Source organism: Lactuca saligna, chromosome 5, assembly GCF_052625555.1.
Source record: "Lactuca saligna cultivar CGN05327 chromosome 5, ASM5262555v1, whole genome shotgun sequence".
Taxonomy (NCBI): Eukaryota; Viridiplantae; Streptophyta; class Magnoliopsida; order Asterales; family Asteraceae; genus Lactuca; species Lactuca saligna.
The window spans coordinates 151168031-151195403 of NC_136421.1; the positions used below are offsets into that span (position 1 = coordinate 151168031).

General features: G+C 35.5%; 1 protein-coding gene across 1 annotated transcript; it reads right to left on the reverse strand.

The window, feature by feature from the left end:
• Nucleotides 1–2234: 2234 nt before the first annotated feature.
• Nucleotides 2235–25923, reverse strand: LOC145045843 (uncharacterized). Its single transcript, XM_078994146.1, has 4 exons — nucleotides 25822–25923; nucleotides 3431–3566; nucleotides 3279–3366; nucleotides 2235–3093 (listed from the first exon to the last, which is right to left on the reverse strand). The coding sequence occupies exons 1-4, from the start codon at nucleotides 25921–25923 to the stop codon at nucleotides 2235–2237; spliced, it is 1185 nt and encodes a 394-aa protein (XP_078850272.1).
• Nucleotides 25924–27373: the final 1450 nt, after the last annotated feature.

The window sequence follows — 27373 nt, forward strand, 5'->3', positions numbered from 1 at the left end:
GAGAGAGAAAGAAGGTATTTTTTTATTTATGTTACAAAAATAATTATAAAAATAAAACAGAAAAGATGATTTTTTTTTAATATTTTTAATTAGAAAATTATTTAAATAAATAAAAAATATTAAAAAAAAAAAGTAAGGGCAAAATCATCATTATAAAAAAGTTCAAAACAAGTTGGACCAAACTTGCAACATAATGAAATGTTTGGACCTTTGAAGCTAGTCCAAACCTTTTTTGACTAAAGCGACAACTTTCAACTAATCACAGAGGCAATTCTTGCAGTTTTGTCAAACTATTTAGACAAATTGAAAAAATGGTCCTTGTCATTGTTAAAATTATATGATTTTTTTTAAAAGCGTTTGTGGTGCATCGATGATGGGGATTTTCGATATTTTTAGTGATTTTGATTCCTATAGATTTAAAAGATTATTATACCCTTTCTATTTATTTTTTTTATTTTTATTTATGTTATTGTTTTTTACTAATTAACATTAAAAAAAAGTCTCTCTCTCTCTCTCTCTCTCTTTCTCTCTCTCTCTCCCCCCCCCTTCCTTTTCAAGCAAGCCATTTCAGTCTCCATCATCGAATAAAGTCATCAACATCAACAGATACCACCACCTCCCCCATCGTTGTTGGCCACCTATGAAAATGTACCTCTCTGTCCCCTCTATCTTGTCATTAACAAAAGAACACCTCATGACTTCTCCCACCCTTGCAATCCTTCTTTTATATATATGAAGAGCTAGAATCTTTAATCCGTCATTGGAACTAAGGGTTTTTTTAGAGTTGTTATAGCGAGAGAAAACGAAATGGATTTTATTTACAGGTAAGAACACCACCACATGTTTTAGCCCAAAATAACACCACAATCGAGATCTCATTGAAAAAAGCTTATGGGTTTTCAAGAAAAATTGATTCTAAAAATCATTTTCATATGCATATATTTATATCATTTATGGGTTTAGGGTTAACAGAATTAAAGAAGTAGACACTGAAGTTGAATCAAATCATAGCTAAAATCATTCCATAAATAGAATCTGAAAGCGCGTGTATCTTTTGTTCTTGTGTTATTGGAGAAAATCCCTAGCCACAACTAACGCGATTGGATCTCCTTGTGCCCAGATGGAGTAGACGAACTGAAGTATGAGACGAACTGAAGTATGAGATGAAGTAATAACGATGACTTAGGCTCTATGAGTGTTTCCCGTGGTGGCGAGACATGATTCACAAACGATGGGTTGAATTTCTTTTAGGAGAGATATGGAAATAGAGAAGGATAGGTGGGTGGAGTTTTCTTTTTGATTTTTTTTTTAAATTAAGATTTCTTTAAAGAATAATAAAAGAAATTAAAAAAGAATTATTAAATGGGCATATTAGTCGATTTAGGTTGAAGATGTACCAAAAAAAATGTCAAAAATAGGGACCAAAACCATATAAGTTATCTAAAACTCGATCACTTATTCAACATTAATTTTTTTTTATATACCGAAACTAAATAATTTTGACAATACTATTTTTATAATTTTGAAAATTATTATTATATTTAACTAGGTTACAATATGTGGAAATCACGGGATAAAAAGTTTAAAAACAAATTTATATTATTAATTAGAGTTAAGTTTGTTTAGCATTATTTGTATTGATTATTTAAAATTAATATTAATATAAAATTGTAAAAAAGTATATAAATTTGAATATATGTTAAAGAGAAACGCAATCAATCCATCGAAAGGTAAATATGAAGATAACTAAAATGCATCTTTCAATATGTGAATGCTTTATGAAGTGTGAGGGTAAATCATTATTATTTTATTTGATGGAGCAATCAAGAAACACCATGTGACATCTATTAAAGTCCGAAAATCAAATATTGAAACAAATTCAGTATTACGGATTACAATGCTATATAAAGAATAAAATATTAAAAAATGTAATAAAAAAACACAATTGTTTGAAGTTAATGGATACGAAGCATTTATAAATTCCTAAAAACTTTCTTATACACAACATTTGAAGTTTTGTTTGTAAGTCTATCATCCTTATCTAAAATTAACAATTTCAATCTTTCTCAACTTTAAACTCTATATAAGGCAACATACAACTGTCCATGTGAAAAAACAGGATCCTTGAGATACAGACCAACCTTTGATAACGACTGCCCCTGACTTTTATTAATTGTCATTGCAAAACATACAACCAATGGAAATTATCTTGTTTGAAATTTGAATGATTTTTTTTAAGATGCACTTAAAGACATTCTTGGAATAAATATTTCTTTTCCAATATTAGTTCCAGATATGATAATTTCCTCAATAACACGTTTGCCTAGAGATTTCACTTGTAGTTTAGTGCAGTTACATAATCCATTTTTCTGATCAATGTTTCTTAGTAACATAACTGGAACACTGACTTTTAGAATTAACTTGTGATTTAGAAAACCTGATACTTTAAGACCATTTAAAATATATGGGGAGTATAAATTGGGATCAAACTGATCATGAACAAACTCTGATTGGCAAAGAGTATCTGAACTTAAATATTCTACTTCATCTCCGGGAAACAATGCTAACAAACAATCATTGATTTGTTGGACAACTTCATTTTTTGGAGCTAGAATATCTCTTTTTTGAAAATAACTCGTAACATTGAATTTTTCTGAGATTGAAGGATATACAAAATCAATTAATGAACCTATAGGATCATGTGGATCATTAATGAGAATATCATTCGGAACATCAATAATGGCTTCACTATCGTTCGAACCACCAACTTTTCCTTCTCCTATATCCAAAATCCAGTTTGCAAAATTATGTATTTTTCGAATATCCGATGGATCCCTTCCAACGATTAGTCTCATGTTTTTTGTTAATCTATGGACTTTGCATTGTTCCCATATATAGGAAGAACTTAAAGAAGCATTAACGATATTTTGTCTACTACCTCCTTGAATAACATGTAGAATCTGTCTGAAGTCTCCACCAAAAACAACCAATTTCCCTCCAAATGGAATATTTGAGTTGGTAGACTTATCAAACTTACACACATCTTTCAGAGCCTGATCTAAAGCTTCAAATGCATCTTGTGGACCATAGGTGCTTTATCCCAGATAATCAATAAGCTTTTTCTTACTAATCTGTCGAGTTCACTATCAGGCGGTATCTTACAAACAGAATACTCTATAAGATTCAACGGAATTATAAACCGAGAGTGTGTTTTCCTACCTCTAGGTAATAATAACGATGCAATATCACTTGAAGCAACATTTAAAATACTTTGTTACCTATCTGTGAAGGTAACAATTTCGGGAAGATCAGCATTTATGAACATCCCGTGTGTGTGTTTAAAATAACTATTAACAAAAGGTGTTCCTAGTGAGACAAAAAAATAGTCAAAATAATGAGTAATATAAAAGACTAGGATAAGGAAGGTTGCCTTTTATAAGAAATGTATTGTTATAGACATTAAGTCTTGCAAACTGCAAAATAACAACCACACGACCAACTTGTTTATAAGCTTCAAGATAAGAAATTAATTGGTATGCAATATCTCCAAACAATGTGACGTTAACCTGCAAACCTTTGCAAAAACAATACTGGTTAAATGCTTATATAATAATAAAATAACATATGGCAGTTGTAACCTAATGAATATAATAATAATAATAATAATAATAATAATAATAATTGTAACATACACGTTCTAAAATCGTGTTTTGTAATAAATAAAATTGTGAAATATTATGTAAAATTGAGTGTTGAGTTCTAACATATGGTTTTTACTAGAAATGAAGTAAAACTATGTTTAGAATCACTCAGAAAATATTGGAAGTCTTATGAGATTCCAATTAAAAACTAAATAGTGAAATTTAGCGAAAATATGAAATTTTAAATAAGTAAAATTTTATTATTTAATGTTGTATAGAATCTCGTTAGAAAATTGTAGGAGAAAACCTCGTCAAAATCCGAGTTATAACAAAGAAGTTATGACCAACTGAAGATCCGCGACAAAACCGACGCGGTGCCGAATGACGTAAAAAATGAGTTTTTGATAAACTACTTTTTAGCCTTAGTAATCTAAATGAAAGTCTTAGTATTCCTTAAACCGAGAAATTCGGTAAAAAGAACGCTAAAATCTGACTTCGTATGAGGAAGTTATGATTTTTTCGAAGTTTCAATTTAGCAGTAGACAGCTAAAAACTCGAATTTTAGATCGAGCGATATTTTACCGATACATCCTAAACGAGAATCAAAGGTCTTGTCATATGTAGTACAACGGTAAAAAGTCTGACGAAAACGGATGTCGGATGAAGAAGTTATGAATTTTTAACGAATTTTCCTGTCCCGGTTTGTTAAAAATAATAATATTAAAATTAAAGTCAAAATTAGCAGACGAAGTCTAAACGAAAGTTGTAGAGCATGATTTTAGCTACGTGTGCATATAAATAACGTCAAAAAGGGAGCTCGTATGCTAAAGTTATGGATTTTAGAAGTTCGTGGCCCAAAAACCGAGAAAACTCGCATGAACAGTACCGGCCACGTCACCTTCGCACGAAGCAGCAGCGTCACCGGAGACGTGGCCGAATGCGAACTCAGCAGGTGTCACAAAGGGATTCGCCGAGGCCGAGGTCCAGAAGGAAGGGGACATGTCTAGCATCGGTGGCCAGTCCGACGCGAGACACGTCTCGCCTACCCGCCTCGCTCCCGTGCCACGTCCGAGCCTCGCAGCGGCCTCGTGGCCTTCGCCCCTCCTGCCAGATGTCCGCAGCTCGCAGGCGCCACGCCTTCCTTCCGTGTCCGAAGCTCGCAGGTACTACGTGGAGCCTCCCTAGCCAAGTACCCTCGGACTCGCACCCTATAAATAAGAGGCATGCGAGATTTGCCGACTAACTTTGAAAATTTGACACTTTTAGCCCCTCTTTCCATATTTTCTTCATATTAACTTTCCCCGAAGCCCCGAAATCAATTTTAGCATCTGAAACACGTCCCGAGACCCCCGAGAAGCCCGGAAAATTTTATCTTTTCGGTTTTGAAGCCCTACCTTCGTAGAGCCCGGTTTTCAAACAAACTCCCGAATTTCAACATAGAAAGGCATATTTAAAGCCGAAGTGTTGTCCAAATTACTATTTTAACCCCCAGTTAACTTAAGGTGATTTCAATATATAGAAACAATTGTATGTTATGTGTTATATGTGCTATGTGCTTTTCAGTATTATCATTCTGAGTCATTTTCTCGTGTTATTCGCTATGTTTATAGTAATTGTAATACCTTTGACCATGTGATCAGTGAAAGGACTTAGATTCACATTGGTACTGGTACGTAGCCTCTGGCCATGTAGAGCATGTCTCCGTAAGAGAATGACTTCTATTCTATGGCATTGGCAAATGGTTAGACAGGATTATAAGCCTGAAATCTAACAAGATGTTAATCACAAATTGCATGTCTTCTATGCCAATTGGGCCAAAGCTTTATTGATGTATATCAAGAATTGAAAAGAATATCTTTGAATAATGTCTTTGATTGATGTGAACGCTTGTTACATAATCTCACATACATCTTGTTGTTCCTCTTTACCTTGTCACATTGAAGTATATATATATGGCATAACATTATATTGTATCTATTTTTGAACTCATTAAGCGTCACCGCTTACCCTATCAATGTTTAACAATGGCAGGTGATAAATAAATAGTATGTTGACATACTAATGAAAGATGTAGAATACTTTGTAATAGTACTTTTGTACTACTTTTTATGTTTGTATAAATTACAATATCCTGGGTAGTTATAACACTTTGTAATAGAAGGTTTGTATCCAATAGTTTGTAAATCCTTTATATCAATGTAAAATATTGCTTTTATGAATATGAAAATAGCATGTTTTGGATTAATGATAATGTGAAATATGAAAGTTTGGGTCTTTCAAAAATACGAAAGTTGGGATCTTTCAACCATGGTATCAGAGCGGTAGTTTAAGCGAACTAAATTCCACGGATTGGTATTTAGACTTAAACTATAGGAAGTTCAATATATGAACTTAATCATTGTAAGTATAGGGATACAAACCATAGGAAATATATAAGTAAAAGTATTAGGTAGTAGTAAACCCTAATATTCTAAAATACTATCTTAGTCCGTATTTCAGATCAATGGTTGAACAAGTAAGTAGCCATACCCCTGATGTTGGTGGAGATCCTCAACCCGAGGAAGTGAATACTCCAGTATCTCCTCGTGAGGAGCGACTTTTAGGTAAACTTACCAGTGTTATTCGATAAACTCTCGAAGAACACAAAAAGATTGATGATAAAGGAAAAGAGAAAGTCACTGGAGAATCTTCAAGCGGGAAAGTGAAGCGTCCCTCGTTCAAGGATTTCAAGAGTAGTGGTGCTACAGAGTTTTCTGGTGTCCTTAATCCTATAATCATTCTAACTTGGATTCAGAACACCGAGAAAGTATTTTGTGTTTCTCATGTGGATGATGAAGACAAGGCTATTTATGCTTCTGCAATGCTCATTGGAGAAGCTTTAGTCTGGTGGGAAGCAACATATGAAGCTCTGGATGGATGTGACCAGGAGAACTTATCCTGGGAATTGTTCAAGACTCGTGTGCTAGAAAAGTATTGTCCTCTAGATATGAGGAGAAGATTGGAGAAGGAATTCCTCGAGCTTAAACAAGGAGGAATGACTGTGAATGAGTATGAAACTCAATTTTAATCAAAGAGCAAGGTTTGCTACGAAGTATATTCCAACTAAAGACGAGAAAATTCAGTTATTCATGGAAGGACTACGACACGAAATCCATGATTTCGTTGTCAACCGGGATGTTTTGTCATTTGATAAAGTCGTTGAGTATGCTCGAAGGCGTGAGCATGACTTAGAAATACGTGGTGCTACTCTTACTATTCCAAAGCATCCACGTACTGAAAGAACTACTCCTGCTTCCACTATTCCACCAGCTCAATCTATTCGAACTGATCCTAGCAAGCAAGCACAATCTCAGAGTGCTTTTCGTGGCCGTGGTAGGTCACAATCGTTTTCTATTCAATCACCATCATGTCGCATTTGTGGAAGGAATCATCCGGGTCAATGCAAAATAGACAGAATCCATTGTCTGTTATGGGTGTGGAGAAATAGGTCATATCAAGTCAGCTTGCCCAAGGAAGTATGTGACTTGTTATGCATGTGGTATTACTAGCCACAAGAAGCGTTTTTGCCCTACTCTTACCAGCCAAGTGACGGGAAGTCAAGCTTCTGTTCAACAACCAGCGAGAAGTCAAGTCCCTGTCCAACAAACAAAGAGTACTCCAACTAAAAAGGAGGAGGTGCCAAAAGCTAAGGGTCGTGCATTCCAGATTACCGCAGAGGAACCACGTGAGGACCCAAATGTCGCGACGGGTACATTTCTTGTCAACTCTAGACCTGCTCACATCTTATTTGATTCTGGTGCTTCAAATTCTTTCGTATCTTATGAATTTGCGCATTCTTTTCAAACTATTTGCTATGCACTTGCACAACCATTTCACGTAGATACTGCAGAAGTATATCATTACTTGCTGATAAAATCTATAGGGATTGTGTCATAGAAATTGAAGGCTATAATTTTTTTGCTAACCTAATCCCTATTTCCTTGCCCAATTTCGATATTATTCTCGGCATGGATTGGTTATCAAAGAACCATGCAGAACTTTTGTGTTACGAAAAGATGGTACGCATTCCTATTGAAGGGGAAGATCCTATTCATATCTATGGCGAACAAAGAATCTTAAAAATAATCTCTTTCTTCAAAGCTCGTAAATTCATATCTAAAGGTTGTTCTGTCTATCTGGCCTATACGGTTGACATCTCAAGAAATGAGAATAAAACTGTAAATGATATTCCCATTGTTCACGAATATCCCGATGTTTTCCCCGATGATCTGCCTGGACTTCCTCCGGACAGACAAGTAGAATTCCAAATTGACCTTGTGCCCGGTGCTGCTCCAATCGCAAAGACTCCTTATCATCTTGCACCAGCCGAAATGAAAGAAATGATGATCCAACTGCAGGAATTACTTGACAAAGGCTTTATTTGACCGAGTACCTCTCCCTGGGGTGCTCCAGTATTGTTTGTTAAGAAGAAGGACGGATCGATGCGAATGTGCATTGATTATCGCGAGCTGAATAAGGTGACTATCAAAAACAAGTACCCATTACCTCGCATCGATGATTTATTCAATCAACTTCAGGGTGTTAGCTATTTCTCAAAATTTGATTTAAGATCTGGCTATCATCAGTTGAAAGTACAAGAGCAAGATGTACCGAAGACTGCTTTCTGTACTCAATATGGGCATTTCGAATTCCTTGTCATGCCATTCGGTTTGACAAATGCTCCTGCCGTATTCATGGATATGATGAATCGAGTGTGCCGCCCAATGCTCGATAAGTCTGTCATCGTATTCATTGACGATATTCTAATCTATTCCAAGTCTGAAGCCCATCATGCCATTCATATTCGTGAAATCTTAGAACTCCTTCGAAAGGAGAAACTTTATGCTAAATTCTCGAAATGTGAATTTTGGCTCCGTCAAGTTCAATTTCTCGGCCATATTATTTCTAGTAACGGTGTATCTGTAGATCCCATCAAAATCGAAGCCATTCAAAATTGGGAAGTGCCTCGTAATGCTTCCGAAATTCGTAGTTTCTTAGGTCTCGCGGGATATTATTGGAGATTCATTAAAGACTTTTCTCGTATAGCCGTACCCCTCACAAGCCTTACACGGAAGGAAGTGAAGTTCGAATGGGGGTGAAGATCAAGAAAAAGCTTTCTCAACTCTAAAAGATCTCTTAACTCATGCTCCCATCTTATCACTCCCAGAAGGTGATGATGATTTCTCTGTATATATCAATGCTTCAAGATTAGGACTCGGTTGTGTGTTGATGCAGCGTGGTAAAGTAATAGCCTATGCCTCAAGACAACTGAAAGATTATGAAAAGAATTATCCCACCCATGATCTTGAACTCGCTGCAGTAGTATTTGCCCTAAAACTTTGGAGACATTACCTTTTTGGTACGAAATGTCAATTATTCACCGACCACAAGAGTCTCAAGTATATATTCAGTCAGCAAACTCTGAATATGAGACAACAACGAGCCATGGAGCTAATCAAGGACTATGATTGCGAAATCCTGTACCATCCTGGAAAGGCTAATGTGGTTGCAGATGCACTTAGCAGGAAAGTTTATTGTAATAGTATGTGTTATACTATTACTCACACTACGGTGAAGTTCACCATTCTTGATGAACTAGAGAAATGGCAAGTTGAAGCCTTAAAGCCAGAAAATGTAAAGAAGGAAGGAATCGTACATTATGCCGATGTTTTACTTGATGATCCACGAGGATTAAAAGTATTTAAGAATCGGCTATGGATTCCAAAGATTGGTGGATTAAGACAGAAGATTTTAGATGAAGCTCATAAATCTAAGCTATCAATACATCCTGGCACAAGTAAAATGTACTATGATGTAAGAGCTGATTATTGGTGGCCTGGATTAAAGAGAGACATTGGAAGATATGTACAGGAATGCTTAGTATGCTTACAAGTCAAAACAGAACACCAAAAGCCTTATGGAACTCCAGAAAGCCTTAGTGTTCCTGTATGGAATTGGGAAGAGCTGTCCATGGATTTTATTACCAAATTGCCAAAGACTGCTAGACAGAATGATAGCATTTGGGTAATCATCGACCGTCTAACTAAGAGTGCACATTTTCTCGCTATGCGTGAAACGGCTCCAATGGAGAAATACGCACAGGTATACTTGGATGAAATTATTGCAAGACATGGTGTGCCATTAAAGATCATTTCCGATCGCGATACTCGCTTCACTTCTCACTTTTGGGCGAGTATGCAACGCGAATTAGGATCTCGAGTTGCTCTCAGTACCGCTTATCATCCTCAGACAGATGGTCAGACAGAGAGAACAATCTAGACAGTAGAAGATATGCTTCGTGCATGTGTTTTGGAGTTCGGTGGTAACTGGGATAAATACTTACCGCTTGTCGAATTTTCGTATAATAACAATTACCACACTTCAATCAAAATGCCACCATATGAAGCATTATATGGTCGCAAATGTCGTACGCCATTATGTTGGCGTGATATAGGATAGAAGATCCTTGGAGGCCCCGAAATGATTCAAGACACCACCGACAAGATTCAAATCGTACGAGAAAGAATGAAAGCGGCCCAAGATCGACAAAAGTCCTATACGGAAAAGAGAAGACGACCTATAGAATTTCAAGTGGGTGATTTCGTGATGCTGAAGGTATCCCCATGGAAAGGCCTTATGCGATTTGGGAAGAAAGGAAAGTTGAGTCCTAGATTTGTTGGTCCTTTCAAAATCATCCAGCGAATTGGAAAGCAAGCTTACCACTTAGAATTGCATGAAGATTTGGCGGGTATTCATGATGTGTTTCATGTAAGTTATCTGCGCAAATGCTTGAGCATCTACGATGAGACAGTTCCATTATCCGAAGTGAAATTGGATAATAAGTTAAGATATGTAGAAGAGTATGATGAAATCGTGAATGAAAGAACAACTAAGCTACGCAATAAAGAAGTAGAATTGGTGCTTGTCAAGTGGAAACACCATCGTGGCCCAAACTATACTTGGGAGAATAAGAATGAGATAAAAGCAAAATATCCCCATTTATTTTAATCGATGTAATTTCGGGGACGAAATCCTCAAAAGGAGGAGGTATTTGTAACATACACGTTCTAAAATCGTGTTTTGTAATAAATAAAATTGTGAAATATTATGTAAAATTGAGTGTTGAGTTCTAACAGATGGTTTTTACTAGAAATGAAGTAAAACTATGTTTAGAATCACTCAGAAAATATTAGAAGTCTTATGAGATTCCAATTAAAAACCAAATAGTGAAATTTAGTGAAAATATGAAATTTTAAATAAGTAAAATTTTATTATTTAATGTTGTAGAGAATCTCTTTAGAAAATTGTAGGAGAAAACCTCGTCAAAATCCGAGTTATAACAAAGAAGTTATGACCAACCGAAGATCCGCGACAAAACCGGCGCGGCGCCGAATGACGTAAAAAATAAGTTTTTGATAAACTACTTTTTAGCCTTAGTAATCTAAATGAAAGTCTTAGTGTTTGTTAAACCGAGAAATTCGGTAAAAAGAAAGCTAAAATCTGACTTCGTATGAGGAAGTTATGATTTTTCGAAGATTCAATTTAGCAGTAGACAGCTAAAAACTCGAATTTTAGATCGAGCGATATTTTACCGATACATCCAAAACGAGAATCGAAGGTCTCGTCATATGTAGTACAACGGTAAAAAGTCTGACGAAAACGGATGTCGGATGAAGAAGTTATGAATTTTTAACGGATTTTCCTGTCCCGGTCTGTTAAAAATAATAATATTAAAATTAAATCAAAATTAGCAGACGAAGTCTAAACGAAATTTGTAGAGGATGATTTTAGCTACGCGTGCATATAAATAACGTCAAAAACGGAGCTCGTATGCGAAAGTTATGGATTTTAGAAGTTCGTGGCCCAAATACCGAGAAAACTCGCATGAACAGTACCGGCCACGTCACCTTCGCACGAAGCAGCAGCGTCACCGGAGACGTGGCCGAATGCGAACTCAGCAGGTGTCACAAGGGGATTCGCCGAGGCCGAGGTCCAGCAGGAAGGGGACACGTCTCGCATCGGTGGCCAGTCCGACGCGAGACACGTCTCGCCTACCCGCCTCGCTCCCGTGCCACGTCCGAGCCTCGCAGCGGCCTCGTGGCCTTTGCCCCTCCTGCCAGATGTCCGCAGCTCGCAGGCGCCACGCCTTCCTTCCGTGTCCGAAGCTCGCAGGTACTACGTGGAGCCTCCCTAGCCAAGTACCCTCGGACTCGCACCCTATAAATAAGAGGCATGCGAGATTTGCCGACTAACTTTGAAAATTTGACACTTTTAGCCCCTCTTTCCATATTTTCTTCATATTAACTTTCCCCGAAGCCTCGAAATCAATTTTAGCATCCGAAACACGTCCCGAGACCCCCGAGAAGCCCGAAAAATTTTATCTTTTCGGTTTTGAAGCCCTACCTTCGCAGAGCCCGGTTTTCAAACAAACTCCCGAATTTCAACATAGAAAGGCATATTTAAAGCCGAAGTGCTGTCCAAATTACTATTTTAACCCCCAGTTAACTTAAGGTGAGTTCAATATATAGAAACAATTGTATGTTATGTGTTATATGTGCTATGTGCTTTTCAGTATTATCATTCTGAGTCATTTTCTCGTGTTATTCGCTATGTTTATAGTAATTGTAATACCTTTGACCATGTGATCAGTGAAAGGACTTAGATTCACATTGGTACTGGTACGTAGCCTCTGGCCATGTAGAGCATGTCTCCGTAAGAGAATGACTTCTATTCTATGGCATTGGCAAATGGTTAGACAGGATTATAAGCCTGAAATCTAACAAGATGTTAATCACAAATTGCATGTCTTCTATGCCAATTGGGCCAAAGCTTTATTGATGTATATCAAGAATTGAAAAGAATATCTTTGAATAATGTCTTTGATTGATGTGAACGCTTGTTACATAATCTCACATACATCTTGTTGTTCCTCTTTACCTTGTCACATTGAAGTATATATATATGGCATAACATTATATTGTATCTATTTTTGAACTCGTACCCTATCAATGTTTAACAATTGCAGGTGATAAATAAATAGTATGTTTACATACTAATGAAAGATGTAGAATACTTTGTAATAGTACTTTTGTACTACTTTTTATGTTTGTATAAATTACAATATCCTGTGTAGTTATAACACTTTGTAATAGAAGGTTTGTACCCAATAGTTTGTAAATCCTTTAAATCAATGTAAAATATTGCTTTTATGAATATGCAAATAGCATGTTTTGGAGTAATGATAATGTGAAATATGAAAGTTTGGGTCTTTCAAAAATACGAAATTTGGGGTCTTTCAATAATAATAATAATAATAATATTAATAATAATAATATAAGAAAAGTTATATTTACTCTAAGTTTCTAATTTGTAAAGTTAGCCTATGGCTGGATTTGCTGACATCATGGGAATCAAGCTTTCCTAATGAAACAACTTCACCAATAACATCTACAAAATGATAATACAATATGTCAAAATGATGTAAAATTAAAGAATTAAATATAAAATTCAATCAAATAGGGGGGAAAATGACCAATTGGGTTATTGGATGTAGCTGTTGCAGAGATAATGCTTTCAAACGATACATAAGAAAACTCATATGTTGTTTTGGATTGAAAACTTAGACACTCATGAACAATTGTTCGTCCATGCAAGTTTAACTTGGAGATGACATCACTTATTTTAAAAGTGTATCTGTTTGGAGCTATAGTGGGGGATCGGATGTAAACAGCTTTATCTTGTTTCAGCTTGGACTCAAACCTTTGGAAATCTCTTGGGTAGACACTTGCTCGGATTTTTGTACCCTATTCACATATCGTAAGAATATTATATATATTGTTAAACAATTGTATATTAATTTATATAAATTGTTCAACATTGAATCATTTATTCGTCCATGATAGATTTTGAAAAATATTATTGGAATTAGCAAATAAACAAAAAAATGATTTTGAATAATGAAATTGGAATAAGATATTTTACCATTTCATCCATTAATATCATTTCAACTGATTTGACAATAGTGGGGTTAACTTCGGAAATTGATCTCCACAGCCGGACGATGTGACATCCCCATTTTCACGGCCAGAAAAGACAAATTTTGTTTATGCTTTATAAAAATCAGAGTACCTCTTTTAATAAAAATGTTGTGGAATTTGTTCCCAATAAAACATGATATATACGTTATCAAAGCACTTCCGAAGAAAAGTATTTTTATTCATTTTATAACATTTGGGATGTCATCGTCAATACAGAAACATAAGCATAAACAGAAGTTACATTCATTATCACTAGTGATTTATATCTCCATAATCTCTCAGTGTAATGTGACTTCATATCAACACATGTGATATAAATAAACTGAGTGGGTCAGGTTGGGAAACCTGGTGAGTACATAGGGATTTCAATCCCATAATGTTATACCATATAAATAGTTTAAAACTCACAAAATATACAATTTCACCATATATATAAAAAAAACTCTTATCCCACGCCGTTGATCCTCACAACGAGACTATCCATACTCTCGGACCTAAGATTAGCCATTTTACCTAATCCATACTCCCGGATCAGAAATGAACGACTTTACCTAATCCATACTCTCGGACTAGGGACGAATGACTAATCCATACTCTCGGATTAATGATGAATGATTATGCCTAATCCATACTCTCGAACTAGGGACAATGACTATGTCTAATCCATGCTCCCAGATCAATGACATATACTAAGGTTTTATTCTCTGACTATAACTCACTCGTTCTCATAAGAAAACACTACCCAATATTCCTCATAGTTAATTTAGGTTTACTCTTTATCCTACATCAGCATATATAATCAGGTATGTCCTCTAACAAGTATCTCAGGCAACATCAAATAATTCGCACATAAACATATATTTAATACTTCAATCGATACTTGTATTAAAATCATGTTCATGAAAGGGATTATGCACTCACACATAAACTCTTCAACAAATATTTAACTCTTTAACATATATTTAATACTTTAATTAATAATTGTATTAAAATCATGTTCATGAAAGGGATTATGCACTCACACATAAACTCTTCAACAAATATTTAAATCTTTAACATATATTTAATACTTTAATTAATACTTGTATTAAAATCATGTTCATGAAAGGGACTATGCACTCACTTGAAAAGGTGGTGATTCCGAACTCAGACAGCGCTTCGCTTCTTAAAAATAATATCCTTCGACGAAACCTAGTATTATTACTACTAGAGTTTAGTCTATTATTTGTCGAGACTAATTAATAGTCTAGCTATTATTACTATTATATTAGCGTTAAACAATACTTATATAACCCATAATAATCGCCCAAGTACTTTTTATAAGTTCCTAATAACATTACTATAATTAAATAAAAACTATATTAAAAATAGCGTAGGCGTTGCTCACTTACAACAGATTTTATAGAAAACCAGGCTTTGCTTGGAGCAGCGTTCCCGAGCCGAAAAACTATTCTTCTCGGAGCCGTCGAGCACTCCGGGGCTTCCGCCTCTTGGTAGGGAGGTTCCCTAGGCTTTTCGGGGGGGGGGGGGGGTGGGGGGGTTTCGGGGCTAGAGAGAGGTTCTAGAGAGAGAGTAAAGAGAAGAAAGAATGGGAAAGGTGTGAAGAAAATGAGTGTGGGAGAGGTTCTATTTATAAGGTTAAAATGGATGAACTTGGTGCCACATGTCACCATCTAGTGTAAAGGCTTGGGGAGAAAGCAATGGCCAAGATTGTGTCACATCACCCATTTTCGCACAGCACACTTCCAACTTCTAAAATCCGTAACTTTCACATACGACCTCCGTTTTTGACGTTATTTATATCCACACATAAGTAAAAATAAGATATACAACTTTCATTTTGACTCCATCGGCTAATTCTCGACCGATCTTAAATTTAACAGTATGAGAAGATTATACTGTTAAATGTTTGCGTAAAATTCATAACTTCTACATACGGACTCTGTTTTCTTCTGTCCTTTTACCGTTGAGTTCCTATTAATGAGATCTTGAATTCTCATTTAGGTCGTGTAGGCCAAAAACTGCTCGAACTAAAATTCGAGTTTCGGACTGTGCACTGCTATGCTAAATCTTAGAAAATTCATAACTTCCTCATACGAAGTCAGATTTGGGCGGTGTTTTTTTTTTTTTTTTTTTTTTTTTTTGTATGTTCTCAGTTTAACATATACTAAAATTTTTATTTGTATCGATAAGGCTAAAAATTCTTTTATCAAAGATTCACTATTTACGTCTCCCGGTGCCGTGCCGGTTTTGTCGTAAAACTTCGACAGGCCATAACTTCTTCGTTCTAACTCGGATTTTGGCGTTCTTTATATGTATGGAACCCTTGAGACATATTATAAAACTTGGTTAATATTATTTATTCTAAGTAATATTTTGTCGAAAAGTCGTTTTCGACCCCTATTATCTCTAAATTGAGTAGCCCGGATCCACGGGCGTTACAATAATCTCCCCTTTAGGATGATTACATCCCGAAATCATCAACGAAATAGGCTCACATGATGACTCCATATGTTATCTCTTCATCCAAAGTAATAACCATAACGTTGATGTTTCTTCGAACGAATATCTAACTCTAAGACTTCCTGATTGCAGGCGGTGCTTGATCTTGTACTTGCTCCCTATCTCACGTTAGACTCCAAATTATGACCTTCAACTCACAATCTCGATCCTTACTAGAGACTGCTTCTTCTTCTTAAAAAACTTAAGATAAGTTGTTTTATTATTAAAATAGACCGATGTTTCATATTCTAATGACTAATCATTGTATGTTCCCACGCTTAGACTCAGGTCTCTTAGAGTCTTCCAGAACAGACTATACTTTCGTTCATGTTACAATCTCATCTTAAAAGGTAGCATTTCTAGCTACAAGCAACTATCGCGATACCTCTACTGATCACTTTGATTGTTTTTCTCTTCAAGCTTTTAGCTTAAGTCAGTTGCTACATCGAACTTGATTCTATTAACTATTTATCATACTTATCGTAATCGGACTCAATTTGATATGACCGCTAGGGTTGGTATTGATGGGTTTTGGTCATAAGACATCCTATGTGCTCATACAAACCCTAATGCTTGGATCTAGGTTTCTCTATTGTACATGCTTTGATTCCAAGACTATAAACCCTAATTCTAGCATGTAAGTAATCATATTAACATGTAATTAGGTTTAGAACATACCTTGATTGTTATGTAGCAATAACAATCCCAATTCCTCCTTGAATTTGCTCTGGAAGGCTTAGAGTCACAAGTGTCACTCCTCTAATGGCTTACAAACACCATAAGCAAGTGGAGAAGGTATAAAGAGAGAGGTGAGAGGTTAGAATTTGTATCTAGGACCTCTTGGGAAAGGATACACGAATTCATGACCCTAGGGGTGTTTATATAGGTGTAGAGATAGGGTTTCAGTCATTATCCTTATCTAGTTGATTATCCATTAAGCAACCAATAAGATAATCCTTGAATCCTTATCATACTCGAATTCTAAGGCTTTCCAACCTTTAATTCGTCCACCATATAAATAAGATAATCCTTACCTTATTTTGTAACTATCACATAATTACAAATTAGCCCCTCTAGTTTAATTAATTACATTTGATCACAAAACTAATTCTTAATTAATTCTTGACCAATATTAATTAAACAAATATGATTTCTCCTTTAATATATTATTCCTATAACATATTAATAAATCATATTATCCTTTCTCTCTTTATTCATTTCTCCAATCAAGTTGCTTTGGTGAAGGCAACCCAAAAGGACCATGCACCATCGGGTCAAGTACATACCAAAATAGTTATGGACTTAGACACTAATCCAACAGTCTCCCACTTGGATAAGTCTAACAACTATTATGCGTATGACTTCAGATCCTGATCTGCAATTGTAGCTTTCCAAAGCCGCTGTCAACTCTGATCCTATCAGATATGCATGTCCTTAGATAAGGGATCATATATTCCTGCATTCTAGATATCGTATGAGATATGATTTCAAATCATTCTCTTTGTACTATATCTCGATTTCCGATTTATGACGACAGACTAACTGAACAAATCAAATTAGTCCTAGCCCGGCCGAGCATTTACGTATGTCATCACTAAACCATCGAGGGGCCCAAAGATATCGCTTTTATCCTACTTTGGATAAGAGTAACGGATAAACTTTGATACAATGCTCACTTGCACTCACTCACCGAATTACACACAACAATATGTTTTATAACACCAAGTTACTGCTGCGTTTACATATTATCAATTTGCAACCGATTCGTAAGATACAACTCACACATCTCGGTTTCAAGAATATAAGATGTTATCGTCTCACTAATCACTCGTAATACAATTCATGGAGTGATCCAAGTGAGCGTGGGTTTAATCCAATGCTAAAATCATATTCATAAGCACTCATGAACGTTGCAGCAAACATTTTCTTATGTCTAATACTCTTCTAGACAATCCACACACCAATTCACGACAGTCTTCATTCATATCTACTTCCAACATATGAACGACTGTGGCCCGTTTGAATAATTCGATTATTCTTAATAAACTCAATTATTCTGGAAGTCAAAACATGCAAGGTGAAACACAAGAATAATACTAATCCCATATGGCCTCAAACCTTTGAGTATAAACAAAAAACGTTTTATTTATTACCATATCGATTACTCATTATTTGTTGTTTCGGGTAATCAACTTCTTACTTGAATTCCAACACTTGTCCCATGCTCCTAGCATGCACACAATATTTACCTATGGTTCTTACTTTTGTGAAATAGACAAATTTAACACATTTCCAATCATTCTCATTTTACAACTCCAAATCCATTATCTTAAGTGTAAGAATATCAAATTCTTGTTACTTATAGAATATACTAGATTCTAACACTTTATGCAATGATACTTTTGTAATGTCACTGCACCAAAGTCTCAAAGACTATTGCCAATGATATTGCAAAGTTCTCTATCGGAGATTGTTACAGGACAATTCCTTAGATATGATGTCTCTCTCTCAAAGTACATTCCTTTGAACATCCTTTTGCATAAAAGTTTCTAATCTAGACATAGATTTTCAATATTTACTTCCCAATATGGACACGCTTCCATAATTTCCGTATGACAACTCATTCTTAATAGAATCTTATCTATTCATAATTATGTCGATATTGTCCATCCAATATGGAAACATTTCCATAATTTCCAATACTATACTTCCAACTACTCACAAGCAACCAATCCTCGTCGAACTTTGGATTGTCCTTTGATAGTTGTTTAATTATTTTAGTCAAAACCGATTCTAGTCCCTTTTCCCTCTAAATGCACTAGACATTTGGAAAATCTTAGAATGGTCAAACATTAAATCATTTGCAATTGATCCTATACCCGAAGCGTATGGGACACGACGCATAATGTTTTATTTTCTATGTTCTCAAAATTCGAATTGTGAAGAGGAATGTCGTAATCATAATTGAAACTTTAAGAACACACTATGTACCCTTGACTAAGTTTATTAACATTTCTCAACCTAATCCTTTACATTTGAAATGAAGCATAATATTCTCTCCCTTAATTATAGCAAAACAACTTTACAACCCTTATGACTTTGCAAGGTATAACTCTTGTTTTTCTATAATTAATATTGCCAACTTGCAATACTTTCCATAATAATCATACAATCATAACTTTCATGCTCCCACTATCATGATGATTACTATAAAACATAACACTTATGCTCCCACTAGCTTCGACATGTATTCATAAACATCTTAACTTTCAGAAAGACAATACCTATTGAATTTCTTAAGTCCATGTTTCTAATACTTAGTGTTTTGATAATCTTTTATCAAGGCTTCTTGAACTTATACACTTTTGCCTTAGATAGTTCATATGTGTGTCTTAACAATTAAGACTAATTGCCAAACCTCACAATTCAAATTATGGAAAGGGATGCCGTAACCATGATCGAATTCGAGAATGCAATTTTACAATCACTATCTTTTAAAATCTTTCTTAGTGAAAGTATTTTCTCACAATCATTTTCATGAAGGAGGAAATCTTATGACACTTAGATTTAAATGGTGTATTTGTTCCTATCCATGTGAATTTGTTAAAACCAAAGTTTACGACAAATTCAAACTCATATGGATCGAACTTCCTTAATCTTGATTTCTTGCCTTATGGTAGCACAGCTGCCCACCACGTCTTCCAAGTAGTTAAGAAGCTCACCTTTTCCTATCAATGTACTTTCCATTGATCAAGGTCCTTGCCTTTTATGCATTCAAATGAGAACTCATAGGACTCACATGCATAATTAACTCGATTGGATTGGCACAGAAACAAAATAATGTCTTCACGATAGGTTGTAAACCTCAACTCGTGTTCTAGTGGTGATCGATAAGGTTTATTTGATTTGTTCTTGAAACTTTTCAAGACTATTAAGACTCCCACTGACTCCTTGACATATTCGATTCTCTTATCAAAACATTTCTTGACAAACAAATATTCAAGAGTTAGTGTAGATTTTATCAAAACAAAACACTTCATAATTTTGGTATTAGTTGGTCTTTGTCTTATCTAAGACATCACAACTTTCCACAACTGATGAATGTTATAAACCTTCTTAATACTATTCACCCAATGTCACAATCTTGACTTTAAGACTTGTTTTGGAACGAAGTATGATTGACTTCTTGATTTGACCATTTCTTCAATCTTTGATTCCTCTTCTTGGACATACAATTGTACCAAGACTCACTTAGAGGATCAATTGAGATATGGTTCTTAATCATTAAGACCTATCATAAAGCATAAAAGCTACTCTCCCTTCTTCTTAGAATGGAGAAACTCTTATCTTTCTGCCTATTTGATTCTTCTTATTCGTTTTGCTATTGATCTAAACCATTTAATCAATTCAAAATTACACTTAATCTTGTAAGTATAATCATATTTACTAAACCTTTAGTAAATCATGACGAATATCTTTGTTACTCTTATGGTGAACTCGATCAACACACAACTTTGTGTACTCGATCTCCTAGTCCTTCACTTGACATTTTGTCAATGAATTAGTCTAATTTCCAAATATGAAATTTCTCAGTAATCATGCAACCAAGTTGCATGATTCCAAGTTTCTGTCCAATTGAAACTTGGGCGATGAGAAACTCTCCCTATTTGGTAAATTCTTGACATTTCCATAAATAACAAAACTAAGAATCATATCCATTCGTTGTAGAAATATGCAAACATCAATTTTCATAACAATTTCATTGCAAGGAAGTAAACAAATAAATAAGTTAAACAAAATTTGTTTTATTTATAAAAAGCAGCGGAAAAACATTTGTCCTTACAATGCAAAATCTATTGAAAACTATGTAAAAGAAAATTTCTAACAACTCTATCATAACTATCTAAGCTCAAAATCCAATCTTCAAGTCCATGAGATCGAGATCCATCTCTTGTGATTAGATTCATCTTGCTCTCTTATCAAGCTTCCTTTCTTTTCACCGATCCTTCAAAACATTCAAATGCAATCTTATCACATCATGTATTAAGAATCAATGAATAGGAACTTAATGGAGTTAGATAGTGGATTCTTACCTAAAGTGTAGTCATACTTTTGACTCTCCCATCTCTTAGATCTCTTAGGTAAATAGGGCAACTTCGTCTCCAATGCCCCTTCTCTTGGCAATAAAAGTAAACTGACTCTTTTGGAACAACACATGGAACTACCTCAGACATCGCCTTTCTCTTATGATCAAACTTTTCGATCATTGCATGTCTTTCATTGCGATTGTCTATATCCATAGAGGTTTTGAAGGCAGATTCACCAATCAACTTTGCTTTTCTATTGCGCCAAACCATTGCTGATTCAGCAACAATAAACATATAGGTGAGATCTATAAGGGTCACATCGCGGTTTATCATATAGTACTCTCTTACGAACTCACTATATGAGTTAGGAAGTGACCGAAGAACCCAATCAACAGCCATCGCTTCACCGACAACGGATCCCATCATTCTTAATCTATCAATGTGTGACTTCATCCCTAAGACGTGTGCACACACCGACTTTCCCTTTTTATGTTTACTTGCCAAAAGGGCTTGAGTGATATTGAACTTTTCAATTTTACAATCTTGTGGGTTAGGGAGAATAATTGGAGGAGGAGGAGGAAGTGAAGCATGATTTCTTGTTCCTCGATCGAATCGTGGAATATCATCTTCATGTGGAATGCTTGTTCCACGGGATTGAGAAGACCATAGTTGTCGAACTTTGACATCGGGAGAAAAACGAATTCAAGTTAGTTGATTGATTGAGTCCTTGGTAAATCACCCAAATGAAATTCCAAGGCTAGGACCCAACACAATATCCTACAACTCGGGAGAGGGATGCCGTAACCCAAATTGCAGAACATTTGAAGGTAAGTGAATGACGATTCACTAATTTCCACCATGAAAAACGAAAAAGAAATTTAAGTTTTAAATCTATGAAAACTCCTAGATCCTTTGAGATTCATTGAACATTTCAATGGCATGTTTAAATCTCGATATGCCCCTCTTGTTTGTGACTGGGATGTCGAGGATCACAAAGCGGGTGTGAATAACCATGCAAACTACATGGTGCCCTCACATGTTACAATCACCTATTCGATGTGCCAGTAAACCACACACGCTCCACCGAACTATGACAAACATTGAGTCACCCTTTGCTACCTTTGCTTAGAACCATTTAGTGTGCCGGTAAACCACACACGTTCCACTAACGTCTTCGCAAGGGCACAAAGTGTAATTTCATGGAATTGCATCAATTCACTTTTTTCCTAAGTAACTAAGATTGGGAATTTGAAAAACATTTAGTTACTTGGTATTTCATTATACTTATAATGGAAGGTTTCGTCCTATCCTACCTGTTCGGCTAACGACCCTCCACTAGTCAAGAGTGCGGTGGGTAAGAGTGGATACCCATTCAATCGCCATTTTATAAGCAATTTCCTTAAACACTCCTTATAGACCAGCTTCGTGAATGAGGCTTACTAACGGTAAGACTGACTTTTACTCATACATATATATAATGTTAGACTTTTAATGTTATATATAGTATAGAGTGTATTTTATACTTTTAAAATACTATATGGTTAACTTTAACAATTACATTTTTAATTCAATTAAAAGGTTAACCTAAACTTTTATGGATTTATTAAACCTCTTTTAATTATACTCCTTAATTAATTAATAAAACCATAAGGGTGTGATTTGAACTTTTCAAAACATTACTAGAGTTTTAGAATTTAACATTTCTAATTAAACCTTTTAATCAACTTTTAAATTCCAAAACTTGAGGGCAAGTTTTGAAACCTTTTTCAAAACATTAGGGTTTTAACTATTTAAATTTCAAAACTCCAAAACTTTTGGGTTCAAATTTAAACTATAAAACCTAAAGGGGAAAATATGAAACTTTTCATAACAACAAGGATCAAATAACAAATAATCTAAACTAACATTTAGTTACATAATTATCCATATTTGATTTGTTTAATGATTTCTTGCAAAACAATTTATCAATTTACTCAAAATAATTAATCAATTATCTTATAAGGAAACAATTATCTTGTTAATTGATAATTATCTTTAATTAGATCAAGAATATAGTCATATATATCATAAAATCGGATTTATATTGATCTAACATGATAAGGTAACTATCCAAATGCAAAAACAGCAAGAAATCCCGAGATAAGCATTATCTGACGCTCCAACTCGCCGAGTACCACACTGTACTCGCCGAGTTGAGGTCTACTCGCCGAGTACACTGTGGTACTCGCCGAGTTCCTCAGCCATAAAGCCCAAAAAACGATTTTCCAGTTATACAATGCATCAATACAATTGAAACCAAGCTAGGCTCTAATTCGACTGATGGGTTTTGGTCATAAGACATCCTATGTGCTCATACAAACCCTAATGCTTGGATCTAGGTTTCTCTATTGTACATGCTTTGAATCCAAGACTATAAACCCTAATTCTAGCATGTAAGTAATCATATTAACATGTAATTAGGTTTAGAACATACCTTGATTGTTATGTAGCAATAACAATCCCAATTCCTCCTTGAATTTGCTTTGGAAGGCTTAGAGTCACAAGTGTCACTCCTCTAATGGCTTACAAACACCATAAGCAAGTGGAGAAGGTATAAAGAGATAGGTGAGAGGTTAGAATTCGTATCTAGGACCTCTTGGGAAAGGATACACGAATTCATGACCCTAGGGGTGTTTATATAGGTGTAGAGATAGGGTTTCAGTCATTATCCTTATCTAGTTGATTATCCATTAAGCAACTAATATATTAATCCTTGAATCCTTATCATACTCGAATTCTAAGGCTTTCCAACCTTTAATTCGTCCACCATATAAATAAGATAATCCTTACCTTATTTTGTAACTATCACATAATCACAAATCAGCCCCTCTAGTTTAATTAATTACATTTGATCACAAAACTAATTCTTAATTAATTATTGACCAATATTATTTAAACAAATATGATTTCTCCTTTAATATATTATTCCTATAACATATTAATAAATCATATTATCCTTTCTCTCTTTATTCATTTCTCCAATCAAGTTGCTTTGGTGAAGGCAACCCAAAAGGACCATGCACCATAGGGTCAAGTACATACCAAAATAGTTATGGACTTAGACACTAATCCAACAGGTATAACAATCACATTCTTAGTCATTACCGAAACAATGGTAACGATATTCTTGAATAAAACGGTACCAATTACTAGTTTCTTGGCAACCTTGTGACCTTCCCTGATCCAAGTGCGAGTCCTGTGCTTCCGGTAGTATAGGCCTCTACTACCATTCACACCTACTTATACTCGTCCCAAGTATTGTCTCACAGTTTTACAAGTCACCATAAAATAAAATCACATGAAAACTTAACACATTGGATAGCAAAACGAAGGTTTTTATATTATTCCTTGAAACGATTACATAGGTGTTCAAGTTCACCCTAGACTACACCTCTAATAGGCTACATCATACGGTATTATGGCTACTGCATAACTCGATCTTCGGATATGAAGTCCTCATCCTTGATTCCTCGTGTTGTCATCTGCTTCATCAAGGATCATCTGAAATGCTCTTGCCTTTGGTTTTGGCGGCATATTCGGCTTTGTAGCTTCTTCTTTCCTTGGGCAGTCTTGCTTGAAGTGTCCCTCTTCACCACACTTAAAGCAGACTTCTCTCTTGGTTGTGCATTCACTGGTGTAATGACCAGTCTTCCCGCATTTAAAGCAGGTCATCTCTTTAGAGCATTTCCTAATGTGTTTCTTTCTGCACTTGTCACACCATTGCGTTCCTTCTTCGAACTTCTTTGAACCAGTATTCGATAATTTTCTCTTCTCATCGGACCTTGAGGATCCTTCAAACTTTCTCTTATTGCCAACCTCCATCTTGTTGGCGGCTCTTCCCTTGATCATATCTTCAACAGACTTGGCAGCCTAGATAGCTGCCTCCAGAGTAGGTGCCTGACGTACTGGCACCGCATGCTCCCATGGAAGTCCCTTTACGTACTTGTCAATTTTTGTTAGCTCGTCCGAGACAAGGCTCAAAGCAAACTCCATCTTGTCCGTGAAGTTGTTGGTGTATTCATCGATGGTCATGCTTCCTTTCTTTAAGGTTAGGAATCAGTTCTCCAGCTCGAGCAGGTTTTGGGCTAAACAATACTTACGTTTGAATTGCACCAAAAACTCTGCCCAAGTCAATTGTAGGGGCTCATTGGGGCTTAGAGTCTTCCCTAGGGTATTCCACCAATGCACAGCGCCTCCTCGGAACTGACGCACTGCAAAGGTGGTTTGCAGCTTGTCTCTGCAACCGCACATCATAAAAGCTAACTCCATTTCTGAGATCCAATCCATGACTCCGATCGGGTCTTCCTTTCCAGTGAAAGTCAATGGCTTGCAAGTTAGAAAATCCTTGTACTTGCATCCGTTTCTCTCGACTACATCATCTTGGCCGTTTCTCCTATTAACTGGCGGATCAACTTGGCCCACTGACCTACTGTAGTTTCCTTTCTACGATTGTTCGGGAATCGGCTCCTATTGCACAATGGGCACGGTGGATTCGTCCCTATTCTCTTGCATCATCCGCCTCATTTCTTCCCTTTGTTCCGCTAACATAGCCCGCATCATGGCTTGTACTCCCGCCATGGTGATTGGATCAGGTGCGACTTCTACTACGACTGGTATTTGGTGTATCACTGGGGGTTGATCTCGGTTCCCATTTGCATTCACATTTCCACTACGGGTCCTTGCCATCTTAATCTATACACCGAATAAGGTGAATACAGATCTTTATTTAGGACTGACGTTTAAATCATCCTTATCTCTCCGAAACGTTTATATGCTAGTTCTAATATCATAGTTGTACGTTTAGAATCCTAAACACATAAGGTTTCCAGATCCAGTCGGCAACAGACCATAGATCCGAACAAATAACAACATATCAAGCACAAAGCATTTAGCACATAAAAGCATTTTAGGCATAATTCCTAAAATAAGCTAGTGCTCACATCTCACAATCATCGCTTAGCATTCTAAGTTTAAGTCTAGGATTCATACAAATTCCTAGTTCGCTTAACCTAATGCTCTGATACCAACTGTGACATCCCCATTTTCATGGCCAGAAAAGACCAATTTTGTTTATGCTTTATAAAAATCTAAGTACCTCTTTTAATAAAAATGTTGCGAAATTTGTTCCCAGTAAAACATGATATATATACGTTATCAAAGCACTTCCGAAGAAAAGTATTTTTATTCATTTTAAAACATTTGGGATGTCATCGTCAATACAAAAACATAAGCATAAACAGAACTTACATTCATTATCAGTAGTGATTTATATCTCCTTAATCTCTCCGTGTAATGTGACTTCATATCAACACTTGTGATATAAATAAACTGAGTGGGTCAGGTTGGGAAACCTAGTGAGTACATAGGGATTTCAATTCCACAATGTTATACCGTATATATAGTTTAAAACTCACAAAATATACAATTTCACCATATATAAACAACTCTTATCCCACCCTGTCGATCCTCACAACGAGACTATCCATACTCTCAGACCTAAGATTAGCCGTTTTACCTAATCCATACTCCCGGATCAGAAATGAACGATTGTACCTAATCCATACTCTCAGACTAGGGATGAATGACTAATCCATACTCTCGGATTAATGATGAATGATTATGCCTAATCCATACTCTCGGACTAGGGACAATGACTATGTCTAATCCATGCTCCCGGATCAATGACATATACAAAGGTTTTATTCTCTGAGTATAATTCACTCGTTCTCGTAAGAAAACACTACCCAATATTCCTCATAATTAATTTAGGTTTACTCTTTATCCTACATCAGCATATATAATCAGGTATGTTCTTTAACAAGTATCTCAGGCAACATCAAATAATTCGCACATAAACATATATTTAATACTTTAATTGATACTTGTATTAAAATCATGTTCATGAAAGGGACTATGCACTCACACATAAACTCTTCAACAAATATTTGACTCTTTAACATATATTTAATACTTTAATTAATAATTGTATTAAAATCATTTTCATGAAAGGGACTATACACTCACACAT